General features: G+C 42.8%; 1 protein-coding gene across 4 annotated transcripts in view; it reads left to right on the top strand.

Annotated features, from left to right (window-relative positions):
* The window catches only part of LOC112141432 (kinesin-like protein KIF6), a 192261-nt gene that overhangs the window by 96606 nt on the left and 75904 nt on the right, over positions 1–19751 (top strand). For all 4 annotated transcript variants that reach the window (XM_036210768.1, XM_036210770.1, XM_036210767.1 and 1 more), the window contains 3 exons: positions 3192–3297; positions 4959–5100; positions 17050–17481. In XM_036210768.1, the coding sequence (XP_036066661.1) occupies positions 3192–3297; positions 4959–5100; positions 17050–17481 (680 nt within the window). The remainder of the gene's footprint in view (positions 1–3191; positions 3298–4958; positions 5101–17049; positions 17482–19751) is intronic.

The following is a 19751-nucleotide window of genomic DNA, read 5'->3' as shown; positions in this document are numbered from 1 at the left end:
TTTATATTGAAGATTAAACTTAAGATATATTGCTAGGGGGTAGGAAAGAACGTTTTTTAAACTTCTTCCTACTCCATTTTGAACTACATAATTGAGGTGTAATGTTTTTATTTATAATTTATATAGAATTTTCTTTTCTTGTTTTCTTGTTCTTTTTACTAAGTACTATGTATGTGTTGTTCGAAATAAAAAGGACTAACTAATAAAATAAATTAATACATTAAAAGATGAATAAAAAACAAATAAATTCGTAATAAATAAATAAAATAATAATGACCATACAACAGATGCAGACAACTGAAGAAACCACATATTGACTGACTGACTAAAGAAAACTCATTATTTTTATTCAGTTTCAAATGTCAGTATTAACCATGGCTCCTTCAGAGAGAGAGAGAAGCCCCGGTACCGAGAAAATCTTTAAAGGATTTCAATTTTTGTTGATTTTTATAGAACTCATCCCAATAAATAAATCTGATCAATGTACTGCTGTCCATCGGACTTCTACTCGCGTTTGCTTGGACTGGAATGCTTGCTGACACAGCCAGTCCGTGATCCTTAAAATTCGCAGACACGCGCACGCAGGCACAGCCTAACCCCGTGCTTACACCGCCAGCGTCACAGCTCCGTTGCGTGCGCCGTAGTCTTTTCGTAACATTAAAAGTGCAAGAAAAAAACTTCCACTGCAGGCGTTCACGTTCTGCGTCTGCAGACTGGCCGATGCGAATCCTTTTCGTTTGGTTCAAATTTTGACGGACGCCGCAGCTGATCGTCTTCACTTTCTGTGAAGTTGTGGCTATTCATGACTCAAACCGGAAACCACGCGAGCGAATTTAAAGTGCATCCGGTATATTTTCAAAATAAAACAAACTTTCTGCTGAACTCGCCGGTTTCAGCGTGTCGTAAACATTACGTAATTTTCGGGTTACTTAAAGTGTGTTGCAGCACAGCGTTGTCAGTCATAACCATGGACGAGGAGAAGCTGATCATAGAGATCCAGCACTACTCTGTCTGGGCTGAGCTTTCACAGGCTGTTGCTGGAGCAGCAGTCGGTGTAAGCCATCAGCTGTAGCTAGTCCACTCCCGCGACGCAACGAATCCTTGACGCTAGCGGTGTAAGCCCGAGGGCTTAGCTTAAAGCTCAGGATCACATGTTGGACAAGCGGGTGCAGCGGATCGCCGCACAGTGAAAGAGGGTGGGCCTCAGGTTTGCGGCTCGGAGCTTGAGGAGTTATGATTTAATAGGAACAGCCAGCACGTCAAAAAAAACGTATTCCTCGACATCATATCTGTCTCCAATTCATTCTAAGAGAGACATCCAGACGGAGCTGGTAGCTCCTCCAACAAGCGGCGCAGCGCGGCGACAAAAACACATTTTTTGACAAGCTGCAAGCAGCAAATTCGCCGCGCGGGGCACGCAAATTTGTCACACAAATTTGTCACGCAAATCGCGTTCCGTGCTTCATGGCTCCTTCTCCGCCCAGCTGATTGGAGGGATGAAAGAATGAGGGAGTGATGTACTGGAGAGGACACTGATGTCCCGCCTCCAGAGTCATATACTTTACTGTTATTGGTTCGCTCAGCTCCGCACACAACAACTGTCATTCATATCAGCCTTGCGGGCCGCACTAACAGTAATCTTTCATATGAAGACGCGGGCCGCAAATCATCATCCCCGGGGCCGCAGATGGCCCGAGGGCCGCGAGTTTGAGACCCCTGCTCTACAGGAACAGGACGGATGGCCCCAACAGTCCCCCTCAGGAACAGATTGGGTGGATAAATGGCATGGCATGAAAACTGCTACAGGAAACCCCATCTGGCATGACGTGGTGTTGAGTGGCATGGCATGGACTGCAGTGGCAGAGAATCTTGCCACTGCAGTAAAGGGTCTCCTGCTGGGTCCAAGGTGGTCAGGTCATACTGGATGCTGGTGTAGGACCCAAACGCAGGAGACAGGACATGGTGGCAGAAACTCAAACATTTACAACATAAACTCAAACATAACAAAACTAGGAGAACAAACCAGTGACGTGACAGAACGAGCAGAAAACCTGGCAATGAGAACTGAAAACCAGACACCTAAATACACTGAGGTTAATTAACTAGATAAAAACAGCTGTGGATCATAAACCTGAACATGGTGAGACTGACAGGGAAAACAGAACATTACAAAACCGAAGCACTGGATCATGACACAGGGCTTAGGTCAGTGGGCTCAGGACAGACTTGACTATGACCTGGGGAACGTACAGAGGCCGTGTTTAAACAGTTCAGAAGACAGTAGGAACTCCACGACGACACCTGACCAGAAACCCAATCAATATGGGGGGTGTGTCTACACAACCAAGGAAAAACTAGAATCACAAGTGGATCAGAGGCACTGTGCCACCCTTGCCCAACTGAGCAGAGTGCTTGCGACCTTTGAACTTGTGCGTAAGAAGGGAGATTGGTCCAAATTGCCCACATCCCGGCCCATTTTGAAATTTGCCTCAAAGACTCTGCAAGACCAGTGAAGGGCATAACTAGCAGGAAAAAATCAACTGGTGGTGCCGGAAAGAAATGTATCTAATCTGACTCTCTTTAGCTGAGGGCGCTGCCCTTGGCTCGATCTAAACATATCCGCTTCTACAGAGTGTGAGAAGCAGCTGTGTATGCAGACAAAGACTGCTGCTCATCCCTCCTTGACCTCAGCATTCCTGCAATCTCCCTCTCCTCCCTAGCATAGTCTTAATGTGTGCTCTTTGAGGAACCTAATGAACTGATGGAAAGGTGCCCATCTTACCCATCAAACCTCATGTATTGCGTCTACGAATGTACTGTGCGTCTGTGTAATGGTGTATTTTTTTGCTTATATCCAAACATTGTACGCAGTGTTAAGATCTAACCTTTTTTTTTCCACCTATGCCCTAGCTCCCCCTCTTGTGGCCTTCTATTCCCATGCTAATAAGTGACGCTGTGCAGTTGGCTGCTTCCGTAGTGAACCTTGAACTGTCTATGTGTAACTCTCTGTTTGTCTTGTTCTGGGTTGTACTGAAAAACAATGAATTTCCCCACCGCATGGGTTTAACAAAAGATCTTGAATCTTGAATCTTAAATGTGCAGCAATGGACACCCTTGCGTTTGAAGTTGTGAATAAAATTTCAACCGTTTTGTAAATGGGTCAATATATTCCTCCTTTTTGTGTTTATTAGGTTGGAAGAGTTGATCAAAGCCTTTCTAAATGATCCTGATCCAGATGTGACACTATCACTGGGACCTGACATGAGAAAAGTCCAGCATTCTTTCCTCTATTTCAAGGTACCGGTCTTTATTGAGCTTCAATTAACTGAAGTGATGTCATTTACAAACTCAGTTTTTGTTATGATGTAATAGTTTCTGATGATGTGAGGCATGTTGTTGAGGATTATATGTTTATAAATGTATAAATCCTGTAAATTTAAAAATCTCTTTTCTCCTTTCTTTTAAATTCCCCCTTCACAATGCCTTGAAAGCATACCTGGGGGAAGTGTACACTTGAATTTATGTGATTATGTTAATTTGGAATTTTTTGGTATCCTAACAGGAAGTGCCTATCTATAATAACCTATCATACTCTCTAATGTCCCAGTTTTAGTGACAGTTATTTTTTTAGTAAAATTAAACCCAGTTAGTGTTATGGTAAACCCTTTGCTCATGAATTCGGGGTCACAATAATTTATCTAAGACTCAGCAGTTGAACGCTTCAGTACAGTGGCTGGGAAGTGCAAAACAATGATACATTTACCTGAAACACTTTTACAATTTTATAGAAACACTTTTACAATTTGACCAAAACAAGTTTGACCAAAAAACTTTTACAATTTTATAAAAACACTTTTACAAGTTTGACCAAAACACTTTTACAATTTGACCAAAAAACTTTTACAAGTTTGACCATAGATGGTATAGTCGATCGAAATATGGACCTCTCCCCCTACGTGTTCCCCGGAGGAGTTCTGGTTTGTCCAGTTAATGTACACAGTGAGTCTGGAAGCGATTCTGCAGAGTTGAGTGAGGAGATGACCGGGTAAACGGGCATAGAACGCGTAGCAGTTTATGCCAGAGGGCACAATAAGAACCAGGCCAGGAAAGCACCGTAAAAAAACGGCTAAATGGCCGTGAACAACATGCATCAAAAGCAGTGTTCTATTGTTGTCAAAACCAACAATATCCGACTGGCTATGTCGCTCGACCTTGACGCGGAAGACCAGTGTTTGAGTCCAGCCCTCGCTGCAAGTCCAGTCTAGACTTTCTATGTATAAGTGAATCTTGTTTACAAAGTAAAAGATTTTGACCTTCAAGACTGATGTTCCACGTTATAAATGTTTTAGGAAAGATAAGGCATCTGGAAGAGGTTGCGGAGAGCAGACAAAGAGCATCCGAACGTAGCTGTGCTGCTGCTCTAGGTGGATCAGTGTGGAGTGAAGAGCTGCAGCAATGGCGTCCTCTGTAGATCTGTTGTTGCGGTATGTGTACTGATTAGGGTCCAGGTCTGTAGGGAGATGATCTTTGATGTGTTTAAGGACTAGCCGTTCAAAACACTTCATTATGACCGGAGTGAGGGGTACTGGACGGTAATCATTAAGGCTGGTGGTCGGGGACTTCCTTGGAACAGGGATTATTGTTGCAGATTTCAGGCAGGATGGGATCTCTGCCTGGGCCAGGGAGAGGTTGAAGATCTTTGTGAAGGTGGGGGCGAGCTGGTGGGCACACGCCTGAAGCACTTTGCCTGATACTCCATCATAAACTTTATTTTCTGTTTGGTCTACATTCCTTTCAGCATCATGTTAGCTGCAACATGGTAGATTCTTTCAGTTTGTTTGGTGGAATGAGATTTAATCTTTTTTTCATCTTCTCACTCTATTTTCATCTTGATGTTTTAACTCCAGAGGTTTAAAGTTCCTGTTTTAAGTGTGGTGTGTTTCTTTGTTTTTTTGCAGAAGAAACTTTTGGAAAAACAAAGTGAAGAAAACCAATGCAGTGATCAGTCATCAGCAGCAACAAGAAAGAATTTGGCCCACATCAGTGCAGTAGACATGAACAGTTTGAAGGGGATGCTTAGGCAACGTGACAATGAAATCAGTATCCTTTAACATGTTTCTGTCTGTTTTGTTTACTATAAATCATTTAAGATTTGCTACTACCAGCAGACTACTATTCGTAAACCGACCATCGAGGTGAAACAGAAATTCTGCCCTCACAGTGAACTATGAATCTCATAGATTTAAATAGCAGTTCACTTTTTAGTCGATGGAATTATCTGCTCTTCCAGTTGTAGGATATATTTTACAGGCTTCAATTTAATCCAATCTCTCATGATGTAACATATGCTGAAGGCAGTGACATGTGGTAAGGTTCATGGCTGGTGAGGCATCAGTCAGATTTACAAACATATGAACCCTACAGACTAGCTTATTCACCATTTGATTTGCAACAGTTGTGTGTTGATAAAAAAGTAATTTCAACATTTTTCTTCCATTTATAAACTAGCATAGGAAAAAAAATCCTCAAAACTGTTATTGTAGAGTTATTTTTACTTATAAATTAAGTCTGTGTGCAGCTCCTTCTGAAGAAACATTTTGTAACACGGAGTCAGAGGCACTTGGATCCATTTGCAGTATTTATCAAAGAGTTAAGGAATAGATTCTGGTCAGACAGGCGGTGGTCAGGTACAGCATGGAGATAGCAGAGACAGGCAGACGATGGTCGGAGTCTATGGGGAGAAATAAGTATCACCCAGATTTACACATAGGTAATTCTTGATTTGTGCATAACTACGGATTTATGTGACATTTTCCCACTTTCTTGAACAGATATACCTCACAATTAATTAAAAAAAGTCGAAATAAGCATTTTAAGAACTTTATTGAATTGAATTGAACTTTATTCATATCCCAAAGGGATAAATTCATCTGTTATGGCACCACAAAAAGTCAATAAGTTGAAAAAAATAAAAGTCCAGGAAATTTACTATATACATAAATAATGAAAAGTAATAAGTTGAAAAAAATAAAATAAAATAAATAAATAATAATAATATAGGATATTGACAAGTAATATAGCATATTAACATTATACACATATATATTAATATAAACACACATACACCCACACATTCGCAAACACATATTCCTATAAACATAAATATATACACATATATCTACAATGACTATATATACATCTAAGCTGATTTAATATTTAAACAGCAGCGTTGTACAGTCTGATGACTGTATAGAGGAATGATCTGCTGTCGTTTCTACACTGGGGTGTCTCAGTCTGAGGCTGAAGGAGCTTTTCAGCCCTGTCAGAGTCTGATGCAGAGGGTGAGAGCCGTTGTCCATGATGGATCTGACTTTGGTCAACATCCTCCTCTCAGCCACCTGCACCACAGAGTCCAGCGAGCAACCCAGGACAGAGCTGGCCCTCCTCACCAGCCTGTTGATTTTCTTCTTGTCCCGGTCAGAGCAGCTCGCTTCCCAGCAGACAACAGCGTAGAAAAGAGCCGAGGCCACCACAGAATCATAGAACGTCCTCAGCATATGTCTGCACACCCAAAAGGACTGCAGTCTCCTCAGGAGATGGAGGCGACTCTGACCTTTCTTGTAAAGGTCGTCGATGTTGTGGGAACAGTCCAGTTTGTTGTTCAGGTGAACACCCAGGTACTTGAAACTGTCGACAGTGACTATTTCAGCTCCCTGGATGGTCTTGCTGGTGTTCAGACACAGGTGGTTGTTCACACACCAGTCCACGATGACCAACCTGTACTCCACATCAACTCCCTTAGACACACAGTCCACAATAGCTGAATAATCTGAGTATTTCTGTAGATGACAGCTGTTGGTGTTGTAGGTGAAGTCTGAGGTGCAAAGTGTGAAGAAGAACGGTGACAGTACTGTTCCCTGAGGGCTTCCAGTACTGCAGACTACCACCTCAGAGACACAGTTGTGCAGACGTACGTACTCTGGCCGGTTAGTCAGGTTGGTCAGGTAATTAGTTTAAAGCTATTGTAATTTTAATTTGTGCATGCGTAAATTATATTTTGTATTTTTTTATAAGTTTTGTACTTATGCACAAAATTTATTAAACGAATTACAAATCAAGAATTACGCATGCACAAATCAGGGTTATAGTAGTTTCTCTCCATAGGGGTCAGGCGAAAATTAAATTGTTATAATTTTAAAAAACATATTTATTTCATCTTATTTATGCATTTTTAAGCTATATTTTGCAAGTGAGACTGTGATTCACTTGCCTCCCTTGACTGCACGTCACTGGCTGGAGAAACCTGTAAACCAGGGGTGTCAAACATGTGGCCCGCAGGCCGTATCCGGCCCGCCAGATAGTTTAATCTGGCCCAAGAAAAAAATATATATGAATTTTCAAAAAAGAAAACAAGTTTCCAGCTCATTCCTGTGGTGAGTTATGGTTCTTCAAAGAAATGACCGCAATGCGCAATTCCACCACTAGGGAGGGCAAAGGAACCTCAAGAGATCAAGAAATAAGGCCAACATGCCATGATTTGGGAGACAAAGGGAGGTTAACGCTAAAATGTTTGCAAGTTTAACCCTTTGGAACCTAGAACCTATAGAACTCAGTTATTGTTTACTTTTGAATTTATCTCTGTATTTTCAATTTGAAAGACTACCTACTTGCTTATTTTGTTAGGAGTGTTGTGGAGGTAAAAAGAGTGTCAGATAGAGTGATGAGTCTGAAGATAGAAATGGAGGGTGTCATGTTCAATGTTGTTAGTGGGTATGCCCCACAGCTAGGATGTGAGCTGGAAGAGAAGGAGAAGTTCTGGTTGGATCTTGATAAAGTGATGATGAGCATCCCTGGAAATGAGAGAATTGTCATTGATGCAGATTTAAAAGGTCATGTTGGTGCAGGAAACCGAGGTGATGAGGAGGTGATGGGCAGGTTTGGTATCCAGGAGAGGAATGTAGAAGGACAGATGGTGGTTGATTTTGCAAAAAAGATGGAAATGGCGATAGTGAATACATTCTTTGAGAAGAGACAGGAACATAGAGTGACCTATAAGAGTGGAGGTAGAAGCACACAGATAGACTACATCTTGTGTAGACGGTGTAATCTGAAGGAGATCAGTGACTGTAAAGTAGTGGTTGGTGAGAGTGTTTCCAGACAGCACAGGATGGTGGTGTGTAGAATGACTCTGGTGGTGAAGAAGATGAAGAAAGAGAGGGCAAAGGCAGAGAAGAGGACAAACTGGTGGAAGTTGAAAAAAGAAGATTGTTGCATGACTTTTAAGAAACAGTTGAAACAGGCTCTGGGTGGTCAGGAGGTACTCCCAGATGACTGGATAACTACAGCTAATGTGATCAGGGAGACAGGTAGGAGTGTACTTGGTGTGTCATCAGGAAAGAGAGTTGATAAGGAGACTTGGTGGTGGAATGAGGAGGTGCAGGAGTGTATACGGAGTAAGAGACTAGCTAAGAAGAAGTGGGACACTGAGAGGACTGAGGAGAGTAGACAGGAGTACAGGGAGATGCAGCGTAAGGTGAAAGTAGAGGTGTCAAAGGCCAAACAAAGAGCTTATGATGACTTGTACGCTAGGTTGGGTAGTAAGGAGGGAGAGACTGACCTGTACAGACTAGCAAGGCAGAGAGATCGAGATGGGAAGGACATGCAGCAGGTTAGGGTGATCAAGGATAGGAATGGTAATGTGGTGACAGGTGTCAGTGGTGTAATGGAAAGATGGAAAGAATACTTTGAAGAGTTGATGAATGAAGAGAATGAGAGAGAACAAAGAGTAGAAGAGGTGACGGTTGTGGAGCAGGAAGTAAGAAAGATTAGTAAAGGTGAAGTGAGAGGGGCTTTGAAGAGGATGAAGAGTGGAAAGGCTCTTGGTCCTGATGATATACCTGTGGAGGTATGGAAGTGTCTAGGAGAGATGGCAGTGGAGTTTTTGACCGGGTTGTTCAACAGGATCTTAGGTGGTGAGAAGATGCCTGAGGAATGGAGGAGAAGTGTGATGGTGCCCATTTTTAAGAATAAGGGAGATGTGCAGAGTTGTGGTAACTACAGAGGAATAAAGCTGATGAGCCATACAATGAAGGTGTGGGAAAGAGTAGTGGAAGCCAGACTAAGAGCAGAAGTGAACATTTGTGAGCAGCAGTATGGTTTCATGCCAAGAAAGAGCACTACAGATGCAACATTTGCTTTGAGGATGTTGATAGAGAAGTACAGAGAAGGTCAGAGAGAGCTCCACTGTGTCTTTGTAGATCTGGAGAAAGCTTATGACAGAGTGCCCAGAGAGGAACTATGGTATTGTATGAGGAAGTCTGGAGTGACAGAGAAGTATGTCCGAGCAGTGCAGGACATGTATGAGGGCTGTAAGACAGTGGTGAGGTGTGCTGTAGGGGTGACAGAGGAGTTCAAGGTGGAGGTGGGATTACATCAGGGATCAGCTCTGAGCCCCTTCCTGTTTGCAATGGTGATGGACAGACTGACGGATGAGGTTAGACAGGAATCACCATGGACTATGATGTTTGCAGATGATATTGTGATTTGTAGTGAGAGCAGGGAACAGGTGGAGGTGGAGTTAGAGAGGTGGAGGTTTGCCCTGGAAAGGAGAGGAATGAAGGTTAGCCGCAGTAAGACAGAGTACATGTGTGTGAATGAGAGGAACCAGAGTGGAAGAGTGAGGTTACAGGGAGAAGAGATAAAGAAGGTGGAGGAGTTTAAGTATTTAGGGTCAACAGTACAGAGTAATGGAGAGTGTGGAAAAGAAGTGAAGAGGAGAGTGCAAGCAGGTTGGAATGGGTGGAGAAAAGTGTCAGGTGTGATGTGTGACAGAAGAGTTTCAGCACAAATGAAAGGAAAGGTGTACAAGACTGTGGTGAGACCAGCCATGTTGTTTGGACTAGAAACAGTGGGACTGAAGAAAAGACAGGAAGCAGAGCTGGAGGTAGCAGAGATGAAGATGCTGAGGTTCTCTTTGGGAGTGACCAGGATGGATAGGATCAGGAATGAATACATCAGAGGGACAGCACATGTTAGAGGTTTTGGAGATAAAGTCAGAGAGGCCAGACTGAGATGGTTTGGACATGTTCAGAGGAGAGACAGTGAATATATTGGTAGAAGGATGCTGAGTCTAGAGCTGCCAGGAAAGAGGTCTAGAGGAAGACCAAAGAGGAGGTTTATGGATGCAGTGAATGAAGACATGAAGGTGGCTGGTGTTAGAGTGGAGGATGCTGAAGACAGGCTTAGATGTAGGGAACTGATTCACTGTGGCGACCCCTGAAGGGAAAAGCCGAAAGGAAAAGAAGATCTACTTGCTTATTTTGGATCATTTTAATCAGTACAACCTCTCCCATGTGACACTGCCTTTATTTAGTCATTTTTCCATGTTCTATTCACATATCAGACACATTTTTAAATGAAAATACAAGAGAATTCCAGGCGAAATTCTCAGATTCCTTATTTGGGCCACATATATGAACATCACAGACTTCACAGCTCCATGATGTTGTCAAACAGACAGTAACAGTTCTTCAGTCTGCCTGTGTGGCTTCAAAACTAAGATCGCTTTCCTCCTTGTGGAAATAAAGGCCATATTCTGCCTTAAGTTCAATAAAATATCAGTTACGGAACATAAAAAATTTACCGTGTCAGGACTCAGGCTGCTTTGCCCCCTTTTGGCCGCTAGAGGGAGCCATCACCAGAGTATTCTCTCTCTCTCTCTGGGGTTTAATGGCAGCCGGCATCCAACATTGTTGCATTGCTGCCACCTTCAGGTCTCCAATTAAACTCTTCTAAAGAGCCCCGTTTCTTTCAGAAATTTCCATAGTGGCCTTCTGTCATCACCCTTCCTGGATAATATGTCCCTCATATCCTTAATCTGTATCCCCTTCCTCTTGAACTCCTCAACCATAATTTTTCTTTCCCATACATACTTTCTACATTCCATCAACACATGCTCCACTGATTCCACAGTCTGACAGTCTTCACACTCTCCAGTTTCATGTTTCCCCATTAATTTCATGGTTTTATTTAAATTACTGTGCCCTATCCTCATCCTGGTAAACACCACTTCTTCTCGTCTGTCTTTGCCCCATACTCTGTCTCCTCCCACCGTCTCCTGTATCCCATATAAGTGTCTCCCCTTTGTCTCCTGGTCCCAGTACTTCTGCCATATTTGTTGGACTTTCCTCCAAACCACACTCTTCCCCTCAGATTTCGAAAGTTCTATGTTGTCATCTACGTGTTCTTTGTGTAATCCCTGTTTGGCCAATCTATCTGCTTTTTCATTTCCTATTATTCCTACATGTGCTGGTGTCCACATAAAACTAACTCTCTGCTGCTTTACTGCTGTTGAAAATTTTGCCAACATGTTGAACATCAAGTCATGTCTGTGTTTAGACTCCCCCGCCCTTATGCTGTGCAACACAGATGCAGAATCACAACAAAGCAGTACTGGTCCTGGTCTAGCTCGTATCACCCAGTCTAGTGCCAAAGTGACTGCAAAAAGCTCTACAGAATATATGTTTAGTTCATCTGAAGTTCTCCTGAATAAATTAATCTTATGACTCGGTACCGTGAATGCTGCACTTGTTCTTTGTGACTGTGGATCCTTTATACCATCCGTGTATATATGAATAAATCCAGGATAATTCCTCTCTACATATTCATTAAATTCAATATTCAAGCTAATTTTCCCCTTCTTTTGTTTTACATTCAACATATTAAGATCCACACTTGGACTCTCCATCCGCCATACTGGGACTTCCGGCCATGAAACTACCGATAAAAAGGCCTTGTCCAAGACCCCCACCTCTCTGGCTGCCCCAGCTGCCGCCCGCCCAAAACTCCCCTCCCTCATCTTCCTGCTTTCCCAGCATTCAACCAAAGTCTGTTTTGTGGGGTGAGGACCTTCAAATCCTGATACCCCAATCCAGTAATTCAGCATTATCTGTTTTCGCCTTATCCACAGTGGCATTTCCCTCATCTCTATCTGTAATGCGCATACCGGAGACGTTCTGGTTGCACCACTACATATTCTTAGAGCTCTGGCTTGAATTTTATCCAATTTTTTCAACCTTGTACTAGCTGCTGACCCGTAAGCTACACTTCCATAATCTATTCGAGACCGTATTAAAGCTCTGTATATACACCTCATTGAACCTATATCTGCTCCCCATTCCAAACCTACCAGACACCTCATCACATTCAAAACATTCTTACATCTTTCCTCTATATTATCAATATGATCCTTCCACGTCATCTTTTTATCAAATGTCATCCCTAAGAATTGAAACGTATCGACCTGGTCTAATACTTGATCATATAATGTCAGCTCACATTGTTCCCTCTTCCTCTTCCCAGTGAAAACCAGCACTTTAGATTTTTCAACAGAAAATCTAAACCCCCATTTCATCCCCCAGTCCTCCACCTGTTTTAGCCCCTGTTGCATCTTTCTGACCAAGTGCTTCTTGTTTCTGCCCCTTTTCCATAATGCCCCGTCATCAGCAAACAAAGACCTACCCAGCTCTGTAGGCACCTTATCAAATATATCATTTATCATGATCAGAAACAATGTAGGACTAATCACACTTCCTTGGGGAGTACCATTCTCAGTCCTAAACTGACCAGACATCATCTTACCCACCCTAACCTGAATCTTTCTATCCTCCAAAAAATCTCTTATCCAATCAAACATACGACCATTCACACCCATCCTTCTCATTTTTATCATTAATCCATCCTTCCACATCATATCATAAGCCTTCTCTATATCCATAAATACTGCTGCCACCATCTCCTTGTTAACTTGAGCCTTGCTGATCTCATTCTCCAAACACAGAACCGGATCCAAAGTTCCCCTCCCTTTCCTAAAACCACTCTGACATTTTTCTATCCACTTATGTTTCTCCAAATACCATGTTAATCTAACATTCACCATTCTTTCCATGATTTTACCCACAGTAGATGTCAAAGCTATCGGTCTATAACTTCCAGGATTGCTCGGATCTTTTCCTGGTTTCCTAATTGGGAGTATTATGGCCTCCTTCCATCCTTCTGGTACCTTCCCCATCAACCACACTTTGTTATACAATGCTAACAATTTCTTTAACCCCTCCGTACTAAGCTGTCTCAGCATTGTATAACAGATCTCATCCTTTCCCGGTGCTGAGTCATTTGTCTTCGCCAAGGCTCTCATTAACTCTCCCATCGTAAATGGTGCGTTTATGACATCATTACCCTCCCCCCCTCCCGTCAGCATTTCTTTATTTTCCTCCTTTGTCTGCTCTCTTGCTCGTCTTCCCTCCAATGATAAATTCTGAGACGAATGTATATTAACAAAACCTTTCACCAACATTTCTGCCTTCTCTTTGTCCGTCACAGCCGTTTCTCCCTCAGTCACCAACACTGGGAACCCCCAGTCTCTACCCCCTCCCCCCATTTTCCTAATCATCCTCCATATCTCTCCTACCTGAGTTGTATCCCCTATAGAATTGCAAAAATCCCGCCAGTACTTCCTTTTTGCCCCCCGTATTGTCCTTCTTACATCTGCCTGAGCCTTTTTATACATTATCAGTTGCTGATAGGAGTGATTATGTTTCAGTTGTCTAAAAACTCTGTTACTTTCTTTAATTGCTGCACCACAGTCATCATTCCACCATGGCACTGCTTTCTTTCTCCCTGTCCCCTTACTCCTAGGAATTGCCAGAATAGCAGCCTCCCTGATTCCCTCTCTCACACTTTTGTCAAATTGTTCCAATTCACCACAGTCCTCTATTTCTTTCAGTCGGACATCAGTAATTTCCCTAAAGACCTCCCATCTGGCTTTCCTAAACACCCACTTCCCTCCTCTATTCTCAGTTGGTATCGTCACATTACCCTCAACTTTACAGTATATTGGATAATGATCACTTCCAATAGTACTCCTCCTATCTACTCCCCATTCACTCCTTGCAGCCATACTGTTTGAAACCAGTGTTAGGTCCAACGCTGACTCTTTACCCGTGTTCACATCCACCCTTGTCGTGCTCCCATTATTTAAACAAACCATATTCTTTTCATCCAATAACTCCTCCACCACTTTCCCATTACAATCAGTCTGGCTGCTCCCCCATAATTCATTATGTGCATTAAAGTCTCCACACACAACCACATGCTCTCTGTCCATTCCTTTTATGCCTTCCATCTCTGTCATTGCTAACTTTTTACAAGGGTTATAAAAATTCACAATTACCACATTCTTGTTCCCCATCCACACCTCTACTACTACACATTCCATATCCACTCCTAGTGCTATTTCTCTGTACTGTATCCCCTGTCTAATCAGTGTAATGCACCCACCACCCGCACCGTCCCTCCTATCACTCCTAATGGCAACATACCCTTGAACTACAAACTCCAACTGAGGTTTTAACCACGATTCTTGAATACATATGACATCTACTGTACCTCCGTCATCAACAATATATTTCTTAAATTCAAGTCCATTGACAATTAAACTCCTCGCATTCCACTGGAGTATTAACATCAGCCTTCTTAACCCATACCTTGTGCCTCTGGACTCATTTGCAAACTAAGTTCATCCCTCACATCTTCCCATTTTAAATCTTTCAGGCCCAGGTGATGACATGCTGCCTTTACTATAATTTGGATCCTCCCAGTTTTAGATTTCACCTCAGCTGTGGCATTAATTACCCCTGCTATGAATGTCACAATTTTTCTCTTTTCTGTCCATATCTTGTTTTCTACAGCCTGTTCTGTAATCACCAGAGTATTGACACTCCCTGTGCCTTTTCAACACTCAAAATACCATCAACCTCTGCTCCCTCTTCCCAGGCTCTCCCAGCTGTTCCCCATCAGCTCATCACCACAAACAGTATTTAGACAGTCACTGAGCTCTGCTCAGTGTGAGGTCTTGTTTTTGCACGGCAATCTGGCCAAGCGTTTAATCGATGCTCTATTCCTGGTTCTTGACTTCTGCCTGTTTTTGACCACGTCCTACCTCGTCTCTGCTGGTTTGTGTTCACTATTAAATCCTCTGCATATGGATCCAAACGCCCGTGCCTCTTTGTCACATAACGTTTGGCGTAAATGGTAAATGGCGTATACTTGTATAGCGCTTTCTACCCTCCTTCGAGGGCCCAAAGCGCTTCACAGTCACAGACCCATTCACCCATTCACACGCACATTCACACACTGGTGGTGGCTCCGCTGCCTAACACTGGCGCCAACCTCCCACCAGAGGCAATTCGGGGTTCAGTGTCTTGCCCAAGGACACTTCGACACATGGGCGGGCAAGGCGGAGTCGAACCTGCTCACTTCTGATCAGGAGTCGAACGCCCTACCACTGCACCACGGCTGCCCGTTTATTTTAGACTGCGTTTTATCATGTTGATCTCACGCCTGTACAGCCTGAGGGCATTCTGAGGGCTCTGTGAATGAAAGTGTAATATTAACTGATTATACTACTAGGCTGTTTGAGGCATTTTACCAACTAAGAAAAAAACAAACAAAAACAAAGCTACAGTTGAACAAAGGTTATTTTGCTATTATGTTACTGGTCCAGCCCACTTGAGATCAGACGGGTTGAATGCGGACCCGAACCAAAATTAGTTTGACACCCCTGCAGTAAACAATGCATTGAAGCTTTGGTAAGTCTGTTTGCAGGTCACAGCTCACGGCTGTGAGTCTCAAATCGAAATTGAATCGCAACCCACAAAACGTGCTTTAGGTAACCCACCAGAAATAGGTCGGAGTCGTCTACAGCGCTTACTGTCTCTCGACCAGAGGAGACAGAGCGCTGACTCCTAACACTTTTTACCCATAGCTAACATTTTGGCAACCTGTTTTGTTGCGCTGCAGTCCTCCAAAAACCCAAGTACATCCTAGAAAGCTTTTAAGTGTGGCACAGTTCTATGGGAGAGGAGCGCAAGGGAGGAGTGGGTTATCGGGAGAGTCAGAACATGAATTAATCTTTTCAGCAGTGTTCACTCTGAATCGACCCGTCTCTTTAAGAGATGGCACCGTCAGTTTGAAGGCTAAAATTTGGCTCAAACACCCCTTTTCACTGAACTTTTGGTTCAGTCCACCAGTGTGCGCCTGTACCAAAAAGTTGAGGCCAGACAGAGAAGCGGGCCAGCTGGATGATTAGTGAGTAAAAATGGGTTGGAAGTAGTAGCTGTTTTAGGTTAAAGAAGTATGGGCGGCTGCGCGGGGCGGCAATTCAAAGGGGGTACCAGCTCAGTGTTTAATGGTGAAAACCAAAAAATCTGTGCCAATAATGTTTCGTATTATCCATTATATCACAGTGTTTGGAACTGACTAAAACCAATAAATCGGTGACCCCTGCAGCAGCACGCTCCTGTCAGCAGAAAAGGCACCAGAAAGGTGTGTAAAGAAAAGGGGAGGAGTGGGGGAAATCAGTTCAACTGCAGGTCTCTCTGAAATTTAGAGGACAGATGGGGGAGGAGGGTAGAATCAACTTCATAAAGGTATTTTTAAGGTTAAGTATGTTTTCCTTTTGGTCCTTACATCAAACTGTCTGTTTTCCTACTAACAGAAAAGATTATACTGAAATAATAAAAAGAAAATTATACTGAAATAATACTGAAATGATCACTCGGTTCATGTGCTCCACACGATGGACCGCTTTGCATCCACGCTCGCTCAGTGCAGCTAAGAGAATCTTAATAATAATAATGATAAAAACGTGCTCTTTCTCTTTAATCTTTCATATCATCTACTATTTTTGCAGTATTTTAGTTGAGTTTCTATACTGTGCATAAATGCTCTTACAAATTTGTACGTTTATTTGAATTTTACCATTTATGTGTTTTGGAAATGCTTAGAAGTCATATAACCTAAAAAAAAATATCATAAAGTTAATGTTCTTTGTGAACACTTTTACATCATTCTACTCACTTTCTATTATGTTTTTTAGAGAAGCTTTTTTTATGAAACCTGTCTCCTGTTTTTTCTTTTTTTTTTTGGTTTTTTTGGTTTTGCTCTTTTTTTTAATAAAAAATGAGTTACTTCTTTAACACTTTTCCTTAGGTATCCTAGTGAAAATGTTGAAAAAAGAGAAACAAAGGGCAGATGATGCTGTGGCTCAGCTTTCAAAGATTGCCATCTATCAAAATTTGTCATCCCAAAGTCTCCCAAACTGTTCCACAGTTCCAGGGTTTGGAGAAGGAATAACAGACCCTCTTTCCTTGAACCATGGTGCCCAAGCAACCTCAAGTTCTCTAACTAGAGAGGAATACGTGGAGCTTGGAGATGATGTGTCCACAGTGTCAAAACTTACTGGAGAAATTACCAGCACATATTCACTGAATGGCCAACAACTGAAATCCACTTCACCTCAGTCAAGATATGGAAATGTCAAAGCTCAGCAAGAGGACCCGACACCAAAAGAAAACAGGTTTCAAGAATCTCATGAAGGACATATGAACCATGGAGGGCACGTTTTGCCGTACATGAAAAAAGGTATGTCTGCATATATTTTCTTCTGTTTTAGAATGTCTGTATCTAACAATGAAAGCACTTTAAACTTGAAGTTATGTAATCTAACAAACAAAAACTGTTTAAAAAGTGATAATTCTCTGAAAATGTTTCATGAATCCTATGAAGAACTGATCACCTCCTATGAAAGTTAACATACCGCTGATCTGTCTCAGTTAGAATATAGGCAGCTTTTTGCCGTCACATTTGGTTGTCAGCTTTGTTATCATGAGAACTGTGTGTGCCATTATATATATCCAGTATTATAAAAGATTGCATTTATTTGAGAGCCAGATTGTCTGTAAGTAAAGGCACAGTTGTGAGTAACGGCTGGGCATCATTCTCACCTCAATCAAGTATTACAGAGGTCTTTGTTACACGACTGGATTTGTAGCACAGGTATGACAGTTCCACGCTGGAATTCACTGAAATCCTGAGAGCAGAACATTCTTTCACTGATGTTTGTAAAAACAGTCTACATGACTGAGAGCTGGACTTATCCACCTGTGATCAGGAAAAGTAATGAGGATTAGAATTATTACGTGATTCTGATCATTTGGATGGATGAGCCAATACTTTTGATAATATAGTGTATGTGTCCAGTGATACTTGTAAATTCCTTCTAGCATATTTTGGCCAAAAATACAAATTATGCATCAGCCCCTCCTCTCTCTTTTCCCTTCTCCCATCCCCGGATTATTTCCCTGTTTCCCATACATTTACCACTTTTCAGCTGCCCAATCCCTGTGAAATCTCCTCCCTCATCCAAACTTCTAAATAATCTACATGTCAGCACGATCTTATCCTAGCTTCACAGATTAAATCATGTCTCTCTCTTTCTGCCATTATTACTTCTTCAGTAGCTTCCAGTACTGTCCCCTCAATTCTCAAGACCCCTGCTGACAAACTAACCTAGAAAAACCCAGCTCGGATCCTAAGTAATTATTTGTCCAATTTCTAATCTCCCATTTATTTCCAAAATTATAAAAAAAAAATAGTCACCTCTCAACTTTACCACCATCTCAAGCAAAGTAATGCAATCCATTCTGGTTTCCACCTGTCTCAGAACACAGAAACTTTTAAAACTCTTAAAAGTCTCTAATGATCTTCTCCTCTTCAGCTGATTCTGCTCTCATCACCATCCTCATCATCCTCAACTTGAGTGCAGCCTTTGACACAATATCCCATTCCATCCTTCTCCATCGACTTTCTTCTCCCTGTATCACCCCCGCCCCCTCCACTAGTTTCATTCTTACTTCTCAGGCTGCATGCAGTTCATCCACCCCAAATGCTTTAGATCTCACTCCTCATCCATTTCTACTTTTCTTCATCACTTACCTCCTACCTCTTTGCAATATTTTTCACAAATTTAACATGGATTTTGATTGTTTCGCAGATGACACCCAGCCCAGCTCAGTTAGAAGAGTTGGGGTTTAGAGAAAAAAGAAGATGGCAATAGAGGGAAACAACATCATAAAACATCGAGGTTTAATTAGTAAACTAGAATGGCCGGGGCCTGTCTACACACGCACTCTGTAGTTACAAACACACCTGTTGGTTGAGATAGTCTCCACATTTAAACTAGTCAGAATATACACAGTATAACTGCAGCTCACACACTTAATGATACAAACCGACACAAATAAAGTCTTTCATTCTGTCACATATACTATTAGTGGTGAGCTGACAACTGTGCTCAGTTGAATGTTTATGGTTTTCTAATGTGGATAATGATGGAATGTACAAAGGGGGAGAGCACCCGGCAGTCCCCACACCAAGACCCCGCACCGGGGAAGCAGCAGCAGCAGCCAGGACCCCCCCGCCATGGGGCCTGCCAAACATTCAGACCAAGGCACGAGAGGCCCCCCACACCCGAGAGCAGGAAGGCACAGGAATACAGAGCACAGGCCCCAGCCAACAAGTAAGAGGGCCAACGTCAGGCCCCACCCCCGGAGAGCCCCCCAACCCCAGAAGAGCAGCCCACTACCTCCCAGCAACGCCGAGCATTTCCCCTCACCCCCCGCAAGGAGGGAGGAGCCAAGAAGGAGCCAGGGAAAGATCCCAGCCCTCGCCCCCAAGCACCTCTCCCGTGGGTGCGCTGGTCAGGCACTAACGGTACCGAGGCGGCCGGACCAGCTGCGGCCCCCACGATTGTATCAGTAGAGACCACAACTCGCTCCCTAAGGACAGCGCCACCCACCAGAGGACTCAAACTGACCCATCCCCCCCCAAGACCCCGCACCAAAGGCGGGCGC

The sequence above is a fragment of the Oryzias melastigma genome, unplaced genomic scaffold (genome assembly GCF_002922805.2).
Source record: "Oryzias melastigma strain HK-1 unplaced genomic scaffold, ASM292280v2 sc00232, whole genome shotgun sequence".
Taxonomy (NCBI): domain Eukaryota; kingdom Metazoa; phylum Chordata; class Actinopteri; order Beloniformes; family Adrianichthyidae; genus Oryzias; species Oryzias melastigma.
This window is presented reverse-complemented; position numbering and strand designations above follow the sequence as displayed.